General features: G+C 36.3%; 1 protein-coding gene and 1 long non-coding RNA gene across 2 annotated transcripts; both read right to left on the reverse strand.

Annotated features, from left to right (window-relative positions):
• Nucleotides 1-6,941: 6,941 nt before the first annotated feature.
• Nucleotides 6,942-9,241, reverse strand: LOC148211316 (uncharacterized). The gene is made up of 3 exons (XR_015790977.1): nt 7,668-9,241; nt 7,265-7,531; nt 6,942-7,160 (listed from the first exon to the last, which is right to left on the reverse strand). It is a non-coding gene; the product is annotated as an uncharacterized LOC148211316 (long non-coding RNA).
• A 3,904-nt stretch (nt 9,242-13,145) lies between these two features.
• LOC111025257 (small ribosomal subunit protein uS2) lies at nt 13,146-15,835 on the reverse strand. The gene is made up of 5 exons (XM_088124521.1): nt 15,613-15,835; nt 14,706-14,968; nt 14,329-14,526; nt 14,003-14,225; nt 13,146-13,407 (listed from the first exon to the last, which is right to left on the reverse strand). Exons 1-5 carry the CDS (start codon nt 15,752-15,754, stop codon nt 13,310-13,312), a joined length of 924 nt encoding a protein of 307 aa, XP_087980647.1. The 5' UTR covers nt 15,755-15,835; the 3' UTR covers nt 13,146-13,309.
• Between the last annotated feature and the right edge of the window lie 6,486 nt (nt 15,836-22,321).

Consider the following 22,321-nt stretch of genomic DNA (forward strand, 5'->3'; position numbering starts at 1 on the left):
ATACAACAACTTTATCCTTTCGCTTTCTATTCCTATATTTTTATTAGTCCCAATTGTAAATATGACAAAAATATTTAGTAAATTAGTAAAATAGCAACCAGATTTAATTTTCTCAAATATAACATTGAAAAGAACGGAGGTATAATTTTAAAATGACAACTTTATCCAAATGATATATATCTGTAATATATCTATAATATATCTCTAATATATTTGACTACTGATATATTTATGTGATATACATCTGATATACTGCTGATATGAGTGTCTGATATACCTACAATATGTATATGATATATATCTGATATACTATTGATATGAGTGTCTATGTAATATGTATGTGACATACATCTAATATACTACTAATATGAGCGTCTTCATATACTACTGATATACTATTGATATGAATATCTGATATACTATTGATATGAATATCTGTTACACTACTTACTACTTATATAAGTGAAAATTTTAAAAACATGTGACATATTTTGAAATACATAGAACATTTTTGCTACCCACTGCAATTTTCTTTTTTATTATATATTGAAACACAATAACGTAAATCCTACCGTCTTTCTTGCCCCACCTCTATTCTTTTTTTTCCTTTCTGATTTTTACGTCTCCCATATTTTGGGTTTTTAGGTTGAATAGCCTTTTCATCGGATAGATTTGATTTTTTCACTCCTTTCAAAACACTAAGTCTTCTAATCTTTTGTTTATGTAACACCTCCATATTCTCATAAGATGACTTGGAAGTTTAATTTGTATGGTTAGGTAATTAATATTAGTATAATGTAAATAAAATAAAAAGAGGGAGAGAGAGAAAAGATTGATTGAAAAGAAAAACAAAAAATAAAAATAAAAGAAAGAAAAGTGCCCGAGGTTGGGAAAAAAATAATAATAATAAATTTGAATTTGAATTTCAAAATTGAATTTTGAAACTTGGCTTTTAAAATAAGGTATTCTTATTTTTTCCCTTCTTTCGTTATCTCCACTGTCGGTGTTCAAAAAAACTTTAGATCTGCTTCAATGTTTGAGTAGAAGGTCACCCAACCCAAGATTGCTCCAAGCAAGCACACTTAATTTTGAAGTTTTTACTATTGAGCCACCAAAAAGAAAAATACACCTTGTTCGTATAGGTAGTAACTATCAATTCTTTTAAGCCTTTTCTTAACCATGCTTCCATGGTGTCATGATCCCTCTCATTCGGATGTGGTATCAATTCATTCATGTACCTCTCCTCTCTAGTCGGGGATGACCATGACTCGAATCTGGGGTCTATCGTGTAATGAGAGGTGGATACACGAGTGGAATGGCTTCGGGGTAAGTGGTCGAGGATGTACATGACTACTAGGTGTCGAGGCTCTGGGTACTAAAGGTCGGGGGTCGATAGGCCAGTCTTGGTAGAGATGAGTGTTGAGGCTCCGGGTACAAAAGGTCGGGGGTCGGCATGATGAGTCTTTTGATGATGAGTATTGGGTCTTGACGTGGTGGCAGTCAAGGACCAATATGCTAAGTAGTCATCGAGAACTTGGATACAAAAGGTCAAGGGTCGATGCACAGTTCGAGGCCTTGAGAATAAGGGTCAAAGTTGAACGCCAAGCTTCTGTAGATGAGTGTCGAGGCCTTGGGTACAAAGGGTCGAGGGCCGATACGAATCGAAGAGTTAGACTTGGAGGACTAACATAATGTGATGGGATAAAAGTAGCATGGAGGAGTTAGAGATCAGCGGGCCGTGTGGTTGAAGTTACGCGAGTCTTGATACCTTGTATGCTTTGAAGGGAAGGAATCCCAAGCGGAAGCGATTTATCGCTTGTGATTCAACTTGAATTAGAAATTAAATGTTACCGGTTTTCTAAAAACAGAACATTTCTATTAAAGAAGAGGTTAAGCCTCATGGGAAGAAGAAAATAGCTTATGTTTGTAGACCGTTGATGAGATCTTCTTCCTCGAATCCGGTTTTTGCTTGACACAAACAAATGTTCCAGTGCACACAAACCAAGTGTTGGACACTACCACGTAGTTATCTCACTATATCTCTAGGAACAAGAACGGGATTGTGAGATCCTTTTCTTGGGGAGAAAGAACAAGAGAATTACACTTGAGGTTATAAGTGAGAGATCTTATTTTCTTCGGAGAAAACAACCAAACCAATAACACTGTCATCGTGTGTTTTTTATGCAAAGAGGGAGGAGAGAGGGGAGGATAATCTCCCACCCTCCACCTCACCACTTCCCAACAAAATTGTTTGGGGTGATTTTTATTAATTAAGTAAATTAATTAACAAAATTAATTAATTTAATATTTAATTTAATTTAATTTAAATAAATTAAATAATTAATTAAATTAAAATTATTTTAATTTAATTAATAATTTAATTAATAATTAATTAAATCTTAATTAATTAATTAATTAAACATAATTTAATTAAATCACATTTAATTAAATCAATTAATATTTGAATCATATTCAAATATTCATCATCCTCCTAACCTATAGTATTTAATACGAATCTAATTCACATTAAATCTCAACCTATAGTTTTTTATGTGAATCTTATTCATATTATTCTCTCATATATATAGTTCTATAATGCATCATCATACATTATATCAATTTCTGCCATACACAGTTAGCTCAAATTCTCTTTAATTAAATTTGAACTATTCAAATTCCTTCCAAGACTTAATGTTCTTAATTACCCTTTACGAACTAGCAAGGTGACCTAAGATCAGAAGCTCCAACATTACAAGATTAATTGGTCAAACTCATTAACCTCATTAATCAACATACGTTAACTACGGGGTTACTCCACTAAAAACCCACAGCTGAACACTTCTCACTATAGAATATTTCTTTGTCCACAGATATCAACCATTAATGGCAAGTCAATCTTTCACAAGTATTTATAACCACATATAGGTCAAATTACCATTTTACCCCTGTGTTACATATTGTACCTTAAGTACCGCTGATCCTCTAATGAACAACCCGGTTATGGTCCGACCAATAACCAAAGTCTCTCTCGGGCCAGTGAGATGGTGGGGCCCCTTGTTCAATTAACTAACAGGACTGTCCACTATAGCCTGTAGATGCACTCCCCTCACTGTAGATATATATGTGTCCATTCGATATAACCGTCATCAGTAAGTTGATCCTTCATAGGTCGTTCGTAACCTCAGCTAGGTCAAAAAAAAACCGTTTTACCCCTGAATTACATCTTTTCTCCTTAAGTACCACTATCCCTCTAATGAACAATTGATTTAGGATCAAATCATAAATCCAATTCCTCTCGGGCCAGTGAGAGGATGGGGCCCCTTGTTCAAGACTCGGGATCAGCCCTTAAGGGAACAACCTCTCTACTATCCCTAAATCGGGTAGGAGTGAATTCTGTCTTGCTAATTCTATGTCCCCAGCTATCTACCCAGTCTTATCCCTGAAATGGGAGGCATATTGAGCAGTGCTGATGAGCTTACTCTCACCTATGCAGATCAAGGGAGAATCCTGAATAAATATGAGTTCATAGATGGCTCAGGATTTAGATCAAGTTATTTATGTCATGGATAAACGAAATTAATCAGTGTTATCCGTAAACAGTGTTAATACGTAACAGTGATTATTTCAGGGTCAGCCTTACACAATCTCATTGTGTAGAATACCCCCGCTCACATGTTTCTACACGAACGAATCAGGATCACTTCGTTTATGACACCTTACAACATTTGTAACAATCATAAAGCGGGTCGTATTCAATAGTGTCTCCAGGAAAAAGTACCCAACTTGATCCATGTACTATAGACTGTTTAGGCTATTTACTTGAACTTGATCCAGCTTATGTCTCCACATAAAGTCCAAGTACTCATTATAATAGCCAAGGGTTCGTAGTTTATTGGATTTATTAAAAAACAAATTCACTTTCATTTAACAACATTTGTCTGAATAACCACACATTAATGTTCACTATTTATAAACTACGAGTTTTAGGACAGAGTACCCAACAAACTCCCACTTGGACTAAAACTCCTAGTGGGTTTACAATATGGTTGAGTTAAGTGCGAGAAATGTAAATACAATAAACTAAGGCATCTCATACCCAATTTCTCCCACTTCCCCTATTTATTCTAATCGTAGTCCTAAACTTTTTAGATGACTCTCAAAAACACTAGCCGGGAGGGCCTTCGTAAATGGATCAGCAATGTTGTGCTTAGACGCTATTTGTCTTACACTAACGTCTCCTCTCTGCTCAATTTCTCTGATGAGATGGTATTTGCACTCAATATGCTTTCCGCGCTTATGGCTTCTCGGTTCTTTGGAGTTCGCCACTGCCCCACTGTTATCGCAATACAAAGTGATGGGCAGATGTATGTCTGGAACAACTTCTAGATCATTTGGGAACTTCCTAAGCCATACTTCTTCTTTGGCTGCTTCGCATGTAGCAACATATCCTGCTTCCATTGTGGAGTCGGCAATGCAGCTCTGCTTTATACTTATCCACACTACTGTTCCTCCATTAAGAGTGAACACCAATCCCGAAGTAGATCTCTTCGAGTCTATATCAGTCTGAAAATCGAAGTTAGTGTATCCAGTAAGGATCAGATCCTTATTTCCATACACGAGCACATAGTTCCTTGTTCTCCTAAGATACTTGAGGATATTCTTAACAGCAGTCCAATGTGCATAACCGGGATTGGACTGATACCTACTGACTATCCCTACTGCAAAGCATATGTCTGGTCGGGTACATAGCATTGCATACATCAAACTCTCGACTGCTGATGCATAGGGAACACGTCTCATATCCTCAATTTCTTAAGGTATCTTAGGACATTGTTCCTTCGACAGATGTATTCCATATCTGAAAGGTAGAAGACCTCTCTTGGAATCCTGCATCTTATATTTAGACAACACTTTGTCTATATAAGATGTTTGAGACATAGCTAGTTCTTTCGGTTTCGAACTATTTGGATACCTAGAACATATTGTGCCTCTCCAAGATCTTTCATTTGAAATTGGGTTGCTAGCCAATTTTTTATGTCAGTTAAATATCCTACATTATTCCCAATAAGTAGGATGTCATCTACATACAAAACAAGAAATGCTACCGTGGAGTTGATGATCCTTTTGTAAACACAAGGTTCATCAATATTTTGTTCAAAACCGTAAGATTTGACCACAGTGTCAAATCTCATGTTCCAGGATCTGGATGCTTATTTTAATCCATAAATAGATTTTTTAAGTTTGCAAACTTTTTGTTCTTGACCCTGTTCTACGAACCCTTCTGGTTGGACCATATAGATACTTTCGTCAAGATTACCATTCAGAAAGGCAGTTTTGACATCCATTTGCCAAATTTCATAATCATAAAAAGTGGCAATGGATAAAAGTATCCTAATAAATTTAATCATAGCAACAGGTGAAAAGGTTTCTTCATAGTCTATCCCCTCCACCTGGGTGTAACCTTTTGCTGCTAATCGGGCTTTATAGGTTTGTACCTTTCCCGAATGGTCTCTTTTACGCTTATAGATCCATTTGCAACCGATAGGTCTTACCTCATCTGGTTTGTCTACAAGCTCCCAGACCGAATTGAAGTACATAGACTCCATTTCGAGGTCCATGGCTTTGATCCACTGATCTCGATCAACATCATACATTGCCCTTTTATAGGTCAATGGATCCTCTAAGCCATCATCAGGCATGGTGACTTTGGTTTCAATTAAACCCATATAGTGGTCAGGCTGTCTTACAACTCTGCCACTACGTCGAGGCTCTCTCATCTCTTAAGAAGGATGTGATGGACCAGATGTGCTTGGTCTATTATCAACTGTTGTTGATGGACCAGCCTGATCAACAACTCTTGTTGATTTATCTGTAGCATCTTTTGAAATCTCTTCTAATACTAGTTTGTTGTGGGGTTTATGATCTCGTATGTGGTCTTCCTCTAGGAATGTGACGTTTGTCGATACAACTACCTTTTCATCTTGAGGATCATAAAACAGACCACCTCTCGTTCCTTTAGGGTATCCCACAAAAAGACATAATTTTGAACAACGTTCCAATTTCTTAGGATTTTGTACCAACACATGTGCTGGACAACCCCAGATTCGAAAATGACGTAAACTAGCTTTGCGCCCGGTCCATAACTCATAAGGTGTTTCTGAAACACTTTTAGAGGGAACGTTATTCAAAATGTAAGCTGCAGTCTCTACTGCAAACCCCCAGAACGAGTTAGGCAACTGAGCAAAACTCATCATGGATTGAGCCATGTCTAACAATGTTCTGTTTCTTCGTTCAGATACACCGTTATGCTGAGGCGTTCCTGGTGCAGAGAGTTGTGACTGAATTCCATATTCTATCATATAGTCTTGAAATCTCAAGTCCATATACTACCCACCTCGATCTGATCGAAGTGTCTTAATTCTTTTACCTAATTGGTTCTCAACCTCAGTCTTAAACTCCTTGGACTTTTCAAGGGCTTCAGACTTGTGATGTATCAGGTAAATGTAACCGCACCTAGAATAATCATCAATAAAGCTGATGAAATATTCATACCCTCATTGAGCTCTAACATTCATTGGTCCACAAAGGTCTGAATGTACGAGTTCTAAAGGTTCTTTGGCTCGATGACCTTTTCCAGTAAAAGATCTCTTTGTCATTTTTCCCTCAAGACATGACTCACATGGCTGCAAAGAATCATCTTCTAACTTGCTTAGAAGTCCGCTCTTAACCAATCTCTCAATCCTATTGAGATTAATTTGTCTAAGTCTTAAGTCCCAAAGATAGGTACTTTGAGAAACACGTTGCCTTTTAATTTGAGTTTCAGCTGTTTCAAACATTTCAGTATTATAGACAGCTTCAACTTTGGTTGGTTTTAACTTATATAAGTTGTTTTCTAGGTATGCAGAACATATTTGTACGCCTCTGTTCAAAATGAACGCTTCATTAAGATTGAAATTTACGATGTACAAATTTTCTAGCAAACATGAAATAGATATCAAGTTCCTTTTACAGGAAGGTACATAAAGAACATTTTCCAAAAACAGATATCTATTTCCAAAAATCAACTTAATTCCTCCCACTGCTTTTGCTTAGATGAGCTCCCCTGATCCAACTCGAAGAGTGACCTCATCTTCTCCAAGCTGTCTCCAGGAACTAGTTTCCTGAAAAGAAGAACAAACATGATTAGTGACTCCTGAATCTAGTATCCAGGTAGAATCATCATTCTCCACTATACATGTTTCAATGACTAGTAAATCGAATTTACCTTGTTTTTCCTTCTCAACTCTTTTCTCGGCGAGGTATTTGGGGCAATTTCTTTTCCAGTGCCCATTTTCATTGCAATGGAAACATTTTCCTTTTGCAATTTTTTCCTTGCCTTTTACCGCAACCGGAGCCTTCCCCTTCCCATTGTCCTTCTTCTTCTTCTGAATTCCTTTCTTCTGATAAGAAGGTCCAGATTTACTCCCAGAGGAAGATCCCTTGTGGAATTTCCTCTTTGAGGTAGTAGCAGCATTTGCCTCAGCCTCAAAACCTTTGTTTTTCAACAAAGATTTGTAAAGTTAGAGTTCATTCAGAAGGGTTGTCAAGCTGTATTCAATCTTATTCATCATAGCATTCGTTTTGAATTGAAAATAACTCTTCGGAAGAGATTGCATGATGAATCCAACCTGACTTATTTCGTTCATGACTGCGTCGTTCACTTCTGCAACATTGAAGTGAACCATCATGTTCAAAACATGCTCCCTTACGGAAGATCCTTCCTTCATTCTGCAGTTGTAAACATACTTAATCGCATCATGTATGATAGATGTTGATGGTTGTCCAAACAAGGCTTGTAGAGAGTCCATGATCTCTCTTGCAGTAGCTAATCCCTCGTGCTTTTTAGACAATACATCTGATATACTGGCTAAAATGTAGACACGAGCTTTTTCATTAGCTTTAAACCATCTATCATGGGCATCCCGAACTGTTTGGTTTGAATTAGGGGCAAGGGCTGGAGGACACTCCTCCGTTAAAACGAACCTTAGATCGTCAATAACTAGTATTGTGTTTAAATTCGATTTCCATATTCCGTAATTGTCTCCATTAAGTTTATCAGAAGCTAGCAGTTGTATAGTTGAAGTAGACATTGCTGAAAAGTGAACAAAACTATTAGTGAATTGTATAACTCTTAATTATTTCATCCAATTTTATTTAGCAAGAAATAATGTACCCATTCATTATTACTTTTGCAACGATACTTCAGTGAGTCAAAGTAGCCCCCACCGAAGGAAAGTCGACTAATCCTTCACTGAATCAAGACATTCTTGACTAAATACTAACTCTGGAGTAACTCTTATCTCTATAGTACTTACTTATCGTTAATTTGGTCAAGAACTTACTAACACGCAGCAAGTCTTGTAAGTGTAGACCCGCCATTTTGGAATTACAGAGATCGGAATCAAACAAACCCTCGAAGGAGAGACAATTGCTGAAAACAGACCTAAGTAACCCTATCCATTTCTGGAGTCCACGGTATTCCCAATCCTATGTTACAACCCTCCGAAGGGATAGGCGCTTATAAACACCAAGTAGGTGCAACATAAGAATCTCACGGTGTGACCTAATGGAAGAGACCGTGGGACGTGTTGACACACACCCTTCACCCACTTACTATGAACTACTTCCCCTATTCACCTTGTTATTGACCCATGCAAATACTTTCCGAAGGGAGGTTGCCCAAATAGCAACTCGAAGCCGAGCATGAATCTCACGGTGTGAACTCTTAGGAACGTGAGAGCTATAAATAATGTATCTCATACACTATTAATCTCCCACTAAAGTGTTCTATTATAAAAATTGGGTAATTATTAAGCTATATACCGACTAATTATATACAACCTAAGTCTAGGTGATTTTCCCAGTTTAACTCTTATACTGGGATAAACCTACGATGTCTAGGTGATAAACCAATTTTATTACCTCGCATCTCTCACGCATGCTCATAAAACTAGGGTTATTGACTGAGACGCCAGTTTGATCTCCAGGTAGGAGGTGTTCCGTAAATCATCAACTTAAGTACCCCCAACCTTAGACAAGATCTCACCGGGTGAGTAAACAACTTTTGTTTTATAAGTTATCGCCCTATTTTAACTATTAAACGGAACGAATTGCTTTGCACCGGTTAACCCTAGGTGAGCATGCAAGTTTATCTTTGTTATAGATTATAAAAGTCTAAGTGATTTTATAACACTTATAAAATATAGACATAACAATTATATGACTAAATAAATCTAAAACAATCATCCACTTAGTACAGTCATAAACTAATAACATTTATATCTAATTTATGATATTAATTTCATGCATTCACTAATTAAAGTCATAAACTAATATAACATTTATATCTAATTTATGAAATTAATTCCATGCATTCACATACATTATAACTCTTATAACATAAATGCAACCATGTTTATCCTATGGTGGGGTTTTAAATCTATATGACATACTTTATGCATAAAGGATTTAATCTTCAATTAAAACATACATCAAACATGCATAAATAATTGAACAACTACTAAAAATGGTTGATTTTGGCATCCCAAGCACACACAAACTAAGCTATTACATTAATAAGCTTGAAGTAGCCTTGAACCGCCCAAACCGCCTTCCAAGGTGCTCGAATCGGCCTCCAAAAGGTGAAATTAAGTGCTGGAAATTCAAAAAACAGCAGCAGTAACGGAAAGACAGCATGCTTTTGAGCTTGAACCGGCTTCGTTTACAACCTCTGATTAACTCTAAATGACTCGAGTAAATTAAAGACTCGATCAAGCACAACAAGGCCCAAAACGAGGGCTTAATTACAATAATTAAATAACCAAAAGCAAGCTAAAAGAAGGGATGCCAAAACAGAAACCGTTTCAGTACATGCAACAATTCATCTTATGAATTAAACCCCACCAAGCTAAATAAGTATAAAAAGCATGCTTTGATACCACTTGATGAAACTCTTAGACATGCACAGCGGAAGCTAAGGATCATAATACACTTAATGAAGCAATTTAACTAAAATAAGCATGCTTGGAAAAATGATGAAAAAGGTAAAGAGAAAAAGATTAACTTTATACCTTTGAATACCTCTATTATAACTTCTTCTCCTAACTCAATGGGACCACCAGCGACAAATCTGTGCTATCCTCGAGTTGATGAACATGGTTGTGGGACCGAATTTTGAGTGAAAACAAAGGGAAAACACTAATGACTAGGAGAAGACAGTAGAAATTTGAGTGGAAAAATTCTGCACTTATGCAAGTAAGCATTAGCCTTATTCAAGTGATTTTCATCACCTATATAAAGATCAAATGCATGCAAAGACATGTATGTCTCATTGCCTTGAAGAAACACTTCAAAAACCACTAGTTAGTGGGAAAATCCAACTTTGATAAAACTAATTTTTATAAAAACAAAATTTGAAATATCAATTTTCTATTAAAACAAAAACCAAGCCAAATCAATATCTCCTAAGCTTGATTAATCACATTAATCAAATTACAACTCATTTTCATGCTTTGAACTTATTTAAAACTAATTTAAATAAGTCATACTCGCCACAATAATTAAATGTCAATTAGATTATATATTATATCTCATATAAAATACAATATTCCCTTAAAAATCGAATTTGAACACTTCAAATTCTTGCTTCACCTAGTTCATCAATTTTATCCTTTATGAGCTAGCATGGAGACCCGTTGGACCTACAGATCATGGGCTCCAACGATTCGAGACTAACCGGTCAAACTCTTTAACTTAGTTAATCAACATTCGTTAACTAACAGGACTGTCCACTATAGCCTGTAGATGCACTCCCCTCACTGTAGATATATTTGTGTCCATTCGATATAACCGTCATCGGTAAGTTGATCCTTCATAGGTCGTTCGTAACCTCAGCTAGGTCAAAAAAAAAAACTGTTTTACCCCTGAATTACATTTTTTCTCCTTAAGTACCACTATCCCTCTAATGAACAATTGATTTAGGATCAAATCACTAAATCCAATTCCTTTCGGGCCAGTGAGAGGATGGGGCCCCTTGTTTAAGACCCGGGATCAGCCCTTAAGGGAACAACCTCTCTACTATCCCTAAATCGGGTAGGAGTGAATTCTGTCTTGCTAATTCTATGTCCCCAGCTATCTACCCAGTCTTATCCCTGAAAAGCTCACCTATGCAGATCAAGGGAGAATCCTGAATAAATAGGAGTTCATAGATGGCTCAAGATTTAGATCAAGTTATTTAGGTCATGGATAAACGAAATTAATCAGTGTTATCCATAAACGGTGTTAATACGTAACAGTGATTATTTCAGGGTCAGTCTTACACAATCTCATTGTGAGAACACCCCCGCTCACATGTTTCTACACGAATGAATCAGGATCACTTCGTTTATGACATCTTACAACATTTGTAACAATCATAAAGCGGGCTGTATTCAATAGTGTCTCCAGGAAAAAGTACCCAACTTGATCCATGTACTATAGACTGTTAAGCTATTTACTTGAACTTGATCTAGTTTATGTCTCCACATAAAATCCAAGTACTCATTATAATAGCCAAGGGTTCGTAGTTTATTGGATTTATTAAAAAACAAATTCACTTTCATTTAACAACATTTGTCTGAATAACCTCACATTAATGTTCACTGTTTACAAACTACGAGTTTTAAGTTTTAGGACAGGGTACCCAACAGATTCATCCTGAGGATCAAGCACTAGAGCAAGGTACTCGCTCATTGTGCTCGTTCTGTCATAAGCGTCACACTGGGCTATGTTGGAATAAAATAGGGTATGCTTTATGTACAAGAAGGTGGACCATTATGTCAGAAAATGTTGGATGACTAGTTCGAACACCCAAACCACAACTCAAAGAGTGCTTCAAGTGGCACTAGTGCAAAGTAGTGGACAAAAGGAAAAAGAAAAGGAAAATATATTGACGGATAAAGATTTAGGTCCCACATAATTATGTTACTAAATGATACAATTCATGGGTGTGTATGCATGTCTCACCTTGTTAGTGGGATTACTTACTGGAGGCGAGTGACAAGCCTTTTTATGGGATCCCAAATATACTTCCTTTTTATGGGATCCCAAATAAAGGTTTTTAACTATTTTGCAAGTTATGGAATTTTCGCTATGATGTTCTTATTTATTACCATTTTTTTCCTTTCAATTTAAAAGGTTGAAAGCATGCATTAGTAACGTCCCCAATAGAATTGTCCAAAGAGTCGGGTCGTTACAGTTTAAGTCGATGTGTCTCCCCAATAATTTGGGCATAACTTCCCAAGTATAATACTCATGAGCTGAAGCTAGCCTTCATCACACACTGTAACACCAATCCCAAACCCATGTAAAACATAGGAGCGTCTATCGCTTGTTGGGTCTCTAAATCTATACACTTCTTAAAAACTTTCTATGAACTAAATTTTTAAATAGTACTTTTTACCGAATAAAATAAAATATATACTTTAAAAACTTTTGTTTGTAAAAAGTAGTTTGAAAATTATTAACCAAAATAAAAAGCACTTAAATATTTGATGCTTACAAAATACAAATATTTAAGTTAAAAACGTTTCGCATGGGTGCATCAATATTCAGGGTTCAATTGCGACAATTTTCTTTATGTAATTATTGTTACCAATGGTCAATATTTCCAACATATCAAAAAAAATGTTCCACTTCCAGCCATTCCTTTATTCACTGCTTTCTTATCCACAAAATAATAATAAAACTAGTTATCACTAAGCTGGCAAAGGTCTCAAAGGTCAAAAGTGTCAAAATATTGATATCAATGATCTTTCTAAACAATTATTGAAATAAAAATTCATAAAACAAATAAACCTCTCATTTTAAATGAGTTAATATTATGCCTATTAATTTTATTTAACCGATATTCTAATATTCGTTCAAATTTTGATGGAAATGTCCAGTATGTCGAGGAATCTAAGTGCCTATGTTCATTTCTGTAGAGCTTTCAAACGGAATATAGGTATTCTACCACCAAAACTAATATATCTTATTTGTATGAATGTATGTCTATTATACTTAGCTACGTAGTTTCTCATATATTCCAAAAATAATTCTACCGTGATACCGATGGTATACACTTCTAATGAAGTCGAAAAAATCAATTTCAAAATTTAAAACTGGACTAAGAAAAAAAGGTACCTGAGAGTCGGATCTTTCCAACCAAAAAAGAAGGATGGCATTCCTAAATAAACAAGCAAACTCACAATAATTAATCCATTCGAGTACAGATTCGTAAGGATCCTTTCTCTCAAAACCAACTCGCGGCGGGCGGTGCTGCACTGTCAACAGCAGGTGCTGGTGGTGGTACTACTGGAGCATCCCATCCATCTGCCGCCCCCGAAGCAGCTGCAAGGAGAAAAAAAAGATTAGTAAGAGAGAATGAGTAGAAAAAGAAAATGAATGTACAAGAGATTATAAATGAAATGTTTAAGGCAAAGCACCAAAATAAGCACACTATCAATTGCTTTTTTGAAAACAACCTCGAAGTACTTTTGAGTTTATTTTGATTAAAAAAAAAGAATTTCTAAATTGTAGAAGCATAAATATTTGAGTTAGAAACTTTTAACCATCTAAAAGAAGTTAAAAGAACTCGCTCTCAAACATAGCCTAAGCATTAAAATATTAAATTAAAAAACACCTTCCATTTTCTTCTGTTCACCTCAAACAAACAACCAAACAAGAACAATCTAACAGGTCACCTTGCAACTCCTGGCTAATGATATCAAATATGGAAAAGAATGTAACAGCGAAAAACAGGGTAATTGGCAGTGTAATACGTTAGTGGGTACTAACCAAAATCTTTATAGGGAACGAAACAAAAATGACTTTGTGTAGTTGGAGTTGAAAAATTTTTCTGAGAGACCAAACCTAGTTACATGCATAAAAGCTGTAGGGCATAAACATTCAAATGAATGATTAATAGCAAAATCTGAGATTCAACCTGGCTCTTGCGCCCACTCGACACTAGAAACAGGTGCAGCAGCAGCAGGCACAACCACATCTGGGGCACCCCACTGAGCATCAGGAATTTGTCCAGCCCATTGATCTGAGGCAACAAGTGGAGCAGCACCAAAGTCTGCAATGCCATAATCCGGGGGCGCAGCAGCCTCTTCCTCTTCTTGCTCCTTAGCCTCCTCAGGCTCACGGTAGAAAAACAAATCCACCTATACACAAGGAAATAAGTTCCCTTGAATAACAATTGATGTAAAATTTCATGCCAAAATATGGTTTATGAAGTCCAAATAGGAAATATAAATTCGAATTTACCATCACATCCCATTTGTGCCCAGCACGAATTGTTCCACGCATTTGTAGAACCATCCTTGCCAAAAGCCAGAACAGACATCCTATGCTGTGTTTCCCCTTGTTGTTAGCCGGAATTCCAATATCAACATATCGCATTGGGGAGTCGGTGTCACAAAAGGCAATCGTAGGAATGTTCCCAAGGGCAGCCTCCTTAATTGGCTACAAGTAGGAATCAACAACGCAACATAAATAAACAACAGCATCAAGTAAATACAGGTACAAATAGATCTAAGGGAACAAGCATGAATTGAATCATAAATTTGACAATATAAAACCATTCTTCTTGGACTTAATTTATAACCATGGACCATTACTGATTTCTAAGAAGGTTAAAGCACCTGATGATCAGTTCTAGGATCAGTAAGTATAAGAAGACGCGGTTCATTGAATGAGGTCTGAAGCTGGTTGGTGAACGTTCCAGGAGTGTGCCTCCCAGCTATTGCATGAGCACCAGTGTACTGAGCAAACTTCAAAACAGCCCTCTGACCATAAGGCCTAGCAGACTGAACAATGATATCTTGAGGATTCTCGATAGCCACAATAACTCTAGCAGCCAGCTGAAGTTTCTCCCAAGTCTTACCAAGGTTGATGATGTAGATTCCTGAAAACCAAGAGGATTTTAAAAAATAAAAATCATAAATGGCTGTAATATAACAATTGAAATAATCTAATATGTTCATATTGTAGAGCTCAGTGCTCACTAAGCCTTTAATAAGCACAACATTCCTCTTAGGCAACAGACTGAAAAACAAAAAACCAATTCACCAAACCATGGAGATAAGACTAAGTACTTCAATTCAAAACATTTGGCTGTTCATTTGAAAGCGTATGAACCAACAATCGGGGATGAAATCAAAATAGCATCAAAAGTGCGAATCAAACCAAAAATGTAAAACCCAATAAAGAATAATTTGGAGAATATTCAATAGTGGATCCCCCGAATTATACTGTAAAACCTAAAGTGATAAACATAACAATAGCCAGAGACTGAAACTTCACATCTAAACACATAATAACACAAGCTTTACAAGGTAACCAAAGACAATTTTAAGAATTGCAATCACCATATTGTTCCAAGTTCGCGACTAAAAAAAAATTAAGGTCACAAGGAAAATACACTAAAAGAAGAAGAACAACACACATCCATTAGCACGTACAGTATCAGTTCAAGTGAAAATGGCCGCCAGTGTTGAAAACAAAACAAAAAGAGGAGAAGATACAGAGGCAAGTAGATTGAAAACAAACCATCATTCCGGCGCTTGAAAATGTATCGTTCCATTTGGAAATCTGAGTTTTTTGTGCCAAGATGAACCTCGGCGGCCAACATCATCTGAATGTCGGCCTCCTTCTGCGAGAGTTGGCGCGGCGGTGCAGCTCCAGTCGCCATGGCGGAATCTGAGAACCAACGAACGGAGGGAGAGAGGAAGGGACTAGTGCTATTGGGCGACTGCAAATGTTTAAGGGTTGGAGGTTAAGCGACTCAAATTCTATGGAGTGATGAAAACCCTAGATATGTAGATTTACCAAAATACCCTCGATAGTGAAAAACAGGCTTTATTTTTTCTCTCTTTTTCTAAATCTTAATATAACTAGTTTAGTACCAACTGCATTGCACGTAATAAAAATTTTAATTTTATTTATTACAAAATAAATTATTTAATTAAATTAGTACGTGCTTCAAATTTATAAAAATATCAAAATTTTGTTAAATTTATTTTAATTTTTATAATTAGTATAATGGCAAAAATATAAGATTAAACGTAATTATTATTAATAAAATAAGTTAAAAATAAAAATAATAAACACGATATTTAAATATAAAATATGAATCAAATCATATTAATAATTATTATGATATCTTATTAGATTTTAAATTATTTTATGTATTATAATTTGTCAATGTTTTATATTTTGTATATCATTTGCATCTTTAACTATTTTCTTATTTATTATAATTAGGAGGTATAGATTTAAATTTTTTAACTATTTTCTTAATTTTATTAACATACCATTTTAAAATTGTTTTGGAAATAAATTCAACACACAAATTTATAGCGGAAGAAAATCAAAAAATTATAATAATTTTTGCATTCCAAAACTATCATACTCTATAATTAAATATACGTATCTACAAATATTTAATTAGAGTTAATTTATGCACATTAACTTTTTACATTATAACTTTTCACATTATTTTTTTAAAATATTTTCATATTCTATTAATTTAATCTCAAGTGTATATAAATTGCATTATCATGTACAACATTTTTAATGAAGTCTGGGTTGTATTTTATTATTTATAATATAACAATTTAAAATATTATATAAATTTTTTTATATTTTCATTTTGAAAAGATTATTTTACCTAATTTAGGCTCCTTATTTTGTTTAATTACCTTGTTTGTTCGAGTTAAAATTATAAAGATTTTTTAATCTAATTTTTTTTATGTTAGAATCATTTTCAACCTCCATAAAGAAAAATTATTTTGCTGTTTTGATTTTATATTATAATTATATTTATTATTTGAAAATTCTTTTAACTTTAAGGTGAATGAAATGAGAAAAAAAAGTGTATTCCAACTTTTAAAGATGATTATTATTGAGAATTGATCCACTAGTTAATTTACTATTTATAATTAATTAAAAATTTTGTAAGGACGTGATTTTTTTTAAAAGAAAAAAAAATACTTAGTGATTATGATCAATAAATTATTATTTTTTCATCAAACATCTTAAATAAAAAAATACATTAATTATAAAAGAAAAAGAAAAAAAAACAAAGTAAAAAAAAACATCTAATACCCTATCTATGGACTCATCCCTTAAAATAAAATTGTTCACTTGATAATTGATTGACTAATATTATTATTCAATGAGGTAGAAATTTAGATCATTTGCGTTGTACGAAATCAATCAAATACCGCCAAAACAAAAGAAAAATATTGGCATTGTGATCAACAAAAACAAAGGAAATTATTGTAACTATATATAAAAAACCGAGATTTCTAACGTGAATGGTCGCGGGACTTCGGTAGAATCACCATTGTAGAGACGAAAAGTCATGGCTCCAACAAAAAATACTTCATCACAATATGGAATTGTAACGACACACAACCTAGGATTCAAGATATAGATCCAACACGTGCTTCTCTTGCAACTTGAATATGTCACCAACATCTTGAGATGTCTTTCAAGATTGAAAAATTCTTTGAGAGCACTGGGAAGAATGAATAGAGGTCAAGTGTTTGTGAACAAAATGGTGGAATAAAGCTTAATTTATATGGGTAATAGATAATTAAAAGTTACAAAACTTTAGAAATTCCATCATGAAGTGTAATTAAATGAACTTTTTAGGAAAAACCTTTTGCATTCCAATATTTTATATTCCATATATTTAGTATTATTGATAATTTATTATTAACAAATTAATTTACTATAAATTATAATAGTTAGCTTAACTTTATTATAAATAAAAAATTTATTTTATTTTATTATTAAATTCAAATGGTGGTTAACAAACTTCTCTCATTCTCGAATAAATGCTCCTTTTAATATAAATTAAAATTTACATTAAAATTAATTTGAGTTATTGGTTTGTAATTCAACAAAAATTAAAAGGGAATAATAATCCTAAAATGTTTGTTAGAGATTGTATCTTTTTAATATATTATTATATAGATTATAGATATGCGTTTGTTTGAAGTGTTTAGTATGGAACTTGTAAAGTCTTTATTTTGAGTGCACAATTTTTTAGTTTGCATTGTGTAAATTGAGTTTCTATTTTTTGATTTTTTTTTTGCACATTTTTGATGTATGGTAAAATTATAATTAAATTCCAGTAATTATATTTTTCGAACTTATTTTTAATTCATTTCTTCTTCTTTTTTCTTTCTTCCTCCCGACCTCTCTCTTGCTCTGCTCTTTCTTTACAACCACATAAATTTTCTTCTCCCACCGGCCGCTGCAGCCCTTCCCTCTTCCTTTTTTCTTTTTATTTCTCAGACGTCGTCTCCTACCTCTTCTCAATTCGAAGACCGTCAAACCCCTTCCCTGTTTTGCACTCATCAGACTCTCTTCGCACTTCACACTAGATGTTAAACAAAATTGAAAGTCAAAATTTGTACAGAAACCGACCGACCGACTAACCATGACATGACCCACCCTAGGGCACCTTACCTGTTGGGTGTGTTGCCCTAAACTCGTAGTTTATATTTATGTAAAAACAAATTTATTTTCAATAAAGTTATATTCAATCAATTTGTTGTTGAATTTATTCCACTGCATTGTCCAAATCCAATAAACTAAACATCCAAGGTTATTATTATGTAATCGAGAAAGTATATATAATGAGTATATATTTGATATACCCTCGATATACAAGTGGATAATGTCTCGGGAATAACCTAAAGGGTCTATAGTATATGAATAGGGTTGGGTACCTTATCCTGGCAACACTATGGATACGGCCTACTTTGAAATGTTACAAACGGTCCGATCCAAGTCATTTGTGTGGAAACATGCGAGTGGGGATATCCTACACAATGAGTTTGTATAAGATTAGACCACGAAATAGCTAATCTTTATATGTAACGTCGTTGACTAATAGAGTGTTATTTCATAGAATGACCAGACAACTCATTATCAATCCTGAGTGAGTTAGGGACTCCTGCCCGTGAGGGCTCGTCCTTTGATCTGTATGGGTGAGGGTGGCCCGAGTCACCGACTCAGCATTCCTACCATTTTGGGGATGAGACCGAGTGAGGAGCAAGGAACATAACTTCATAAGATGGAATTCACTCCTCCCCGACCTTAGGAGAGTAGATGAGTGTTCTTTTAAATGCTGACTCCGAAACTTGAACAAAGGCCCCCACCCTCTTATTGGCCCGAAAGGCATTTCCAGTTATTGGTCGGACCATAACCGGGTAAAACGGTAATTTGACCCAGCTTGAGTTACGAACACTCGTGAAGGATTGACTTGCTATTAATGGTCGATATCTGTGGACACAAAAATATTCTATGGTGAAAAGAGTCCAGCTGTGGGTTTTTAGTGGAGTAACCTGTAGTTAACGTATGTTGATTAAGGTGGTTAATGAGTTTAACAATTAATCTCGTAACGTTGGAGCTTCTGATCTATAGGTCCATCAGGTCCCCCCGTTAGCTCACAATGGGTAAAACAAGGATCAAGAATTTTGTAAAATAATTTGAATTGTTCGATTTAAACAAGGATCACTGAAGTCCTTGGCGAAGCCGTCCAAGTCAGGATGCTTCCGGAAAGTCTCCTCGAGGAAGGCGTTGTTCTGGAACCGAACTTCCCACTTCTCAACGTCAGCTCGCGCCTCCACAAGCTTTTCCTCCCAGTGAGCATTCTGGTGCATGAGCTCAAACTTCTCGACCTCGAGACACTTCACGACCGCATGGGTCCCTTTGAAGGTCTTCAAGTTCTTCTCCAGCTCACCTTCCGCCAGCTTAAGTTTCTCTTAGGTGGCCTTTAGCTCGGTCGTCACCTCCTGAAGCTCACCGTGGGCAGCAGAGATAGAACTCTTGTCCTTCTCGGACAACTTCTCGTGTCCGTCAAGTTCAGCCTTTACCATAAAGGGCGCATGACAAGCCACTGCATGAGCCTATAAGATAAATAAAAAGTTATAATGGAAGCAATACCTACAATAAATTAAATCAAGGGTACGAGCTTGATATCACTCACCTCGTCAGTAATGTCGATCATGCACTGGATGGCAGACCTAAGAGCGCCCAAACTATCTTGGCGACCTGGCCTCATGCATCGAGAGTAATTAGCATTCCCAATCTGTTCGACCCTTTTCTTCATCCCAACGACGGAGGGTTCGATGCGAAACCTTATTTCCACATCATAAGTGCCGCCCATCCTACCTTCCGGGTCATCAGCCAGGTCAAGGAAGCTACTTCTCCGCACCTTTGAGACAGTACCTTCCGAAGAAAAATTCTTCTTCTTTTTCTTCTTCTTCTTCTTCTTCTTCATCTTCCTCGAAGGAGAGGCACCTCCGTGTATTTCTCTCAAAGGAGAGACGTCCAATGCCTTGGTTGACTGGCTCTGAGGCTTCTTTGAGCCAAGTGAAGGACCCTGAGAACACTCCACCTCGACCATGGCGTCGGCAGTAGTCCCCGCACCTTTTAAGACCGAGCTCGATCCGACCTTGGGCTGGCAACTTCCACCCTTGGTCTCATTTCACGGTGCTCGCAAATCCGCACACCATGGCTGCAAAACTAATATGCATGAGAAAACAATGAAATAACAAATAGACAAGGGCAGTTCGAGTCTGATTCACCTAGTTCTAAGTTCGGTCTAGAGGCCTTCACTGAAATGAGAAGAGGGTTATAGTCTAGCAACCCCGAAGCCTACAAAATCTTATCAGTGATTAACGTCCCGACCTTCCTTCCACCTCAAAAGCAGTTTTTGTAGTATTTCAATATGTCAAAGGTTGCTTGTGTTAGTTCAGGGATGGGCTTAATAGCAACTGTGAAACCAAACGAAAAGTTGGTAGATTAATAAAAGAAGAAAAAAGGACAAGAAGCAGTACGACCTTTTACCCAGATTCCCAAATCTACAGGGAACATTGAAACAGGGATGGTCGGACTCATCCTTCGCCAAGCAGTCCCTAGAAGCGTAAAACCCCTTCTTCACACACCCTTTTATGGAGGTCGGACCTTTGATAATTCCCTTTGCACCCTTCCTTGCGCATAAATAATAACGTTTAGGTTTTTTTGAAATTCGCTTCACTTAGAAGCAAGCAAGGAGCTGCTTGGCCCTGAGCAGCTCGATCTCGTCCACCTCACGAGCCCTAACCCAGAAGAGGATGGCTAGTGCGAACCCAATGCCCCATCCATTGGGGGCCACTTTGGCAGGCGCAAGACCAGTTCGGCTAAGAAACTCTTGAACAAAAGAGTGGGCAGGCAGGCAAAACCCATACTCAAATATCTTGAGATAAAGAGTGACCCATCCTTCAAGGAGATCGTCAGCTCTTTCTTCGGTCTGAGGTAGGCGTAAAAGTATATTATCCAAAATCTGGTATCGCCTACAAAGCGGTCTGAGATAATTCTCAGGGATTTTGGAAGGGAATTCCAATCCTTGTCTCGAGGTAGAGGCATCACTGTCCTCAACCATCATCATCAGAAAACCTAAAGTTCTCTATCTCCTCGAGCTCGGCATCTAACCTAGTGGCTAAACCCTCACTGGAACTCGTTTTCCTAGGGGATGAAGTACTAATGGTTCGACCTAAACTACCTATCGAACTACTACTAGAAGAGCTCGACATGACGAAAACAACTTAAAAAGTGAAAATGTAGAAAATAGACTGACCTAGAGTAAAGTTCGAGCTGATCAGGTCGAACTCTAAGATTTTAGAAAGCGTAAATCGCGGATCTGAGATCTATGACTATTTATAGTAGTCCGGAAAGTAATCTCCAGCGTACACGTGTTAAAAAGCAACAGTTTAGATTTTTCAGAAGGTCGGACGCTAGAGCACTCGAGTGCTCCGAAAACTGTCAACTCGACCACGTAGTTTCACAAACGACTATATTTCCCCCTCGAATTCAGAAGTCGCCACGTCTATCCATCTCCTCATTTTTAGAGAGTTTCTCTACCAGGTTGAGCTCGATACTGTCAAAGAGGGGGCCAATGTTTGGAAGGAGAAGTTGACAGGACACGTGGAGGATAGTGATGTGCCTACATACTCACGACATGTTCGGCAGATCCACCTCGAGTCGTTCGAGGTGAAGGACTTAGCCATTTTTCTCTTAGGACATTCTCTTAAGTGGTTCGAGCTGCTTGGGTTCGATCTGAATAACCCGACAGGTTCGACTTGAAGTCCGACAAGAATAACTGTCGGTCGTGAGGTTGTCATACCCAGCACCTATAAATAGAGAGCCTCATTTCAACCCTAGGTATCGAATTTCTCCTCGAAATTAATATTTAGTCCGA

Source organism: Momordica charantia (genome assembly GCF_013281855.1).
Source record: "Momordica charantia cultivar OHB3-1 chromosome 5 unlocalized genomic scaffold, Mcharantia_2.0 BLBB01000005.1, whole genome shotgun sequence".
NCBI classification, from domain to species: Eukaryota; Viridiplantae; Streptophyta; class Magnoliopsida; order Cucurbitales; family Cucurbitaceae; genus Momordica; species Momordica charantia.

Bases quoted from the DNA above. Each gene is read 5' to 3' on its own strand.
- LOC111025257 (XM_088124521.1), bottom strand. From the start codon at position 15,754: ATGGCGACTGGAGCTGCACCGCCGCGCCAACTCTCGCAGAAGGAGGCC. The intron at 14,969-15,612 runs GTTTGTTTTCAA...CTTGGTTTTCAG, and splicing joins TTTCAAGCGCCGGAATGATG to GAATCTACATCATCAACCTT. The intron at 14,226-14,328 runs GTAAATTCGAAT...CCTTGTGTATAG, and splicing joins GGCACAAATGGGATGTGATG to GTGGATTTGTTTTTCTACCG.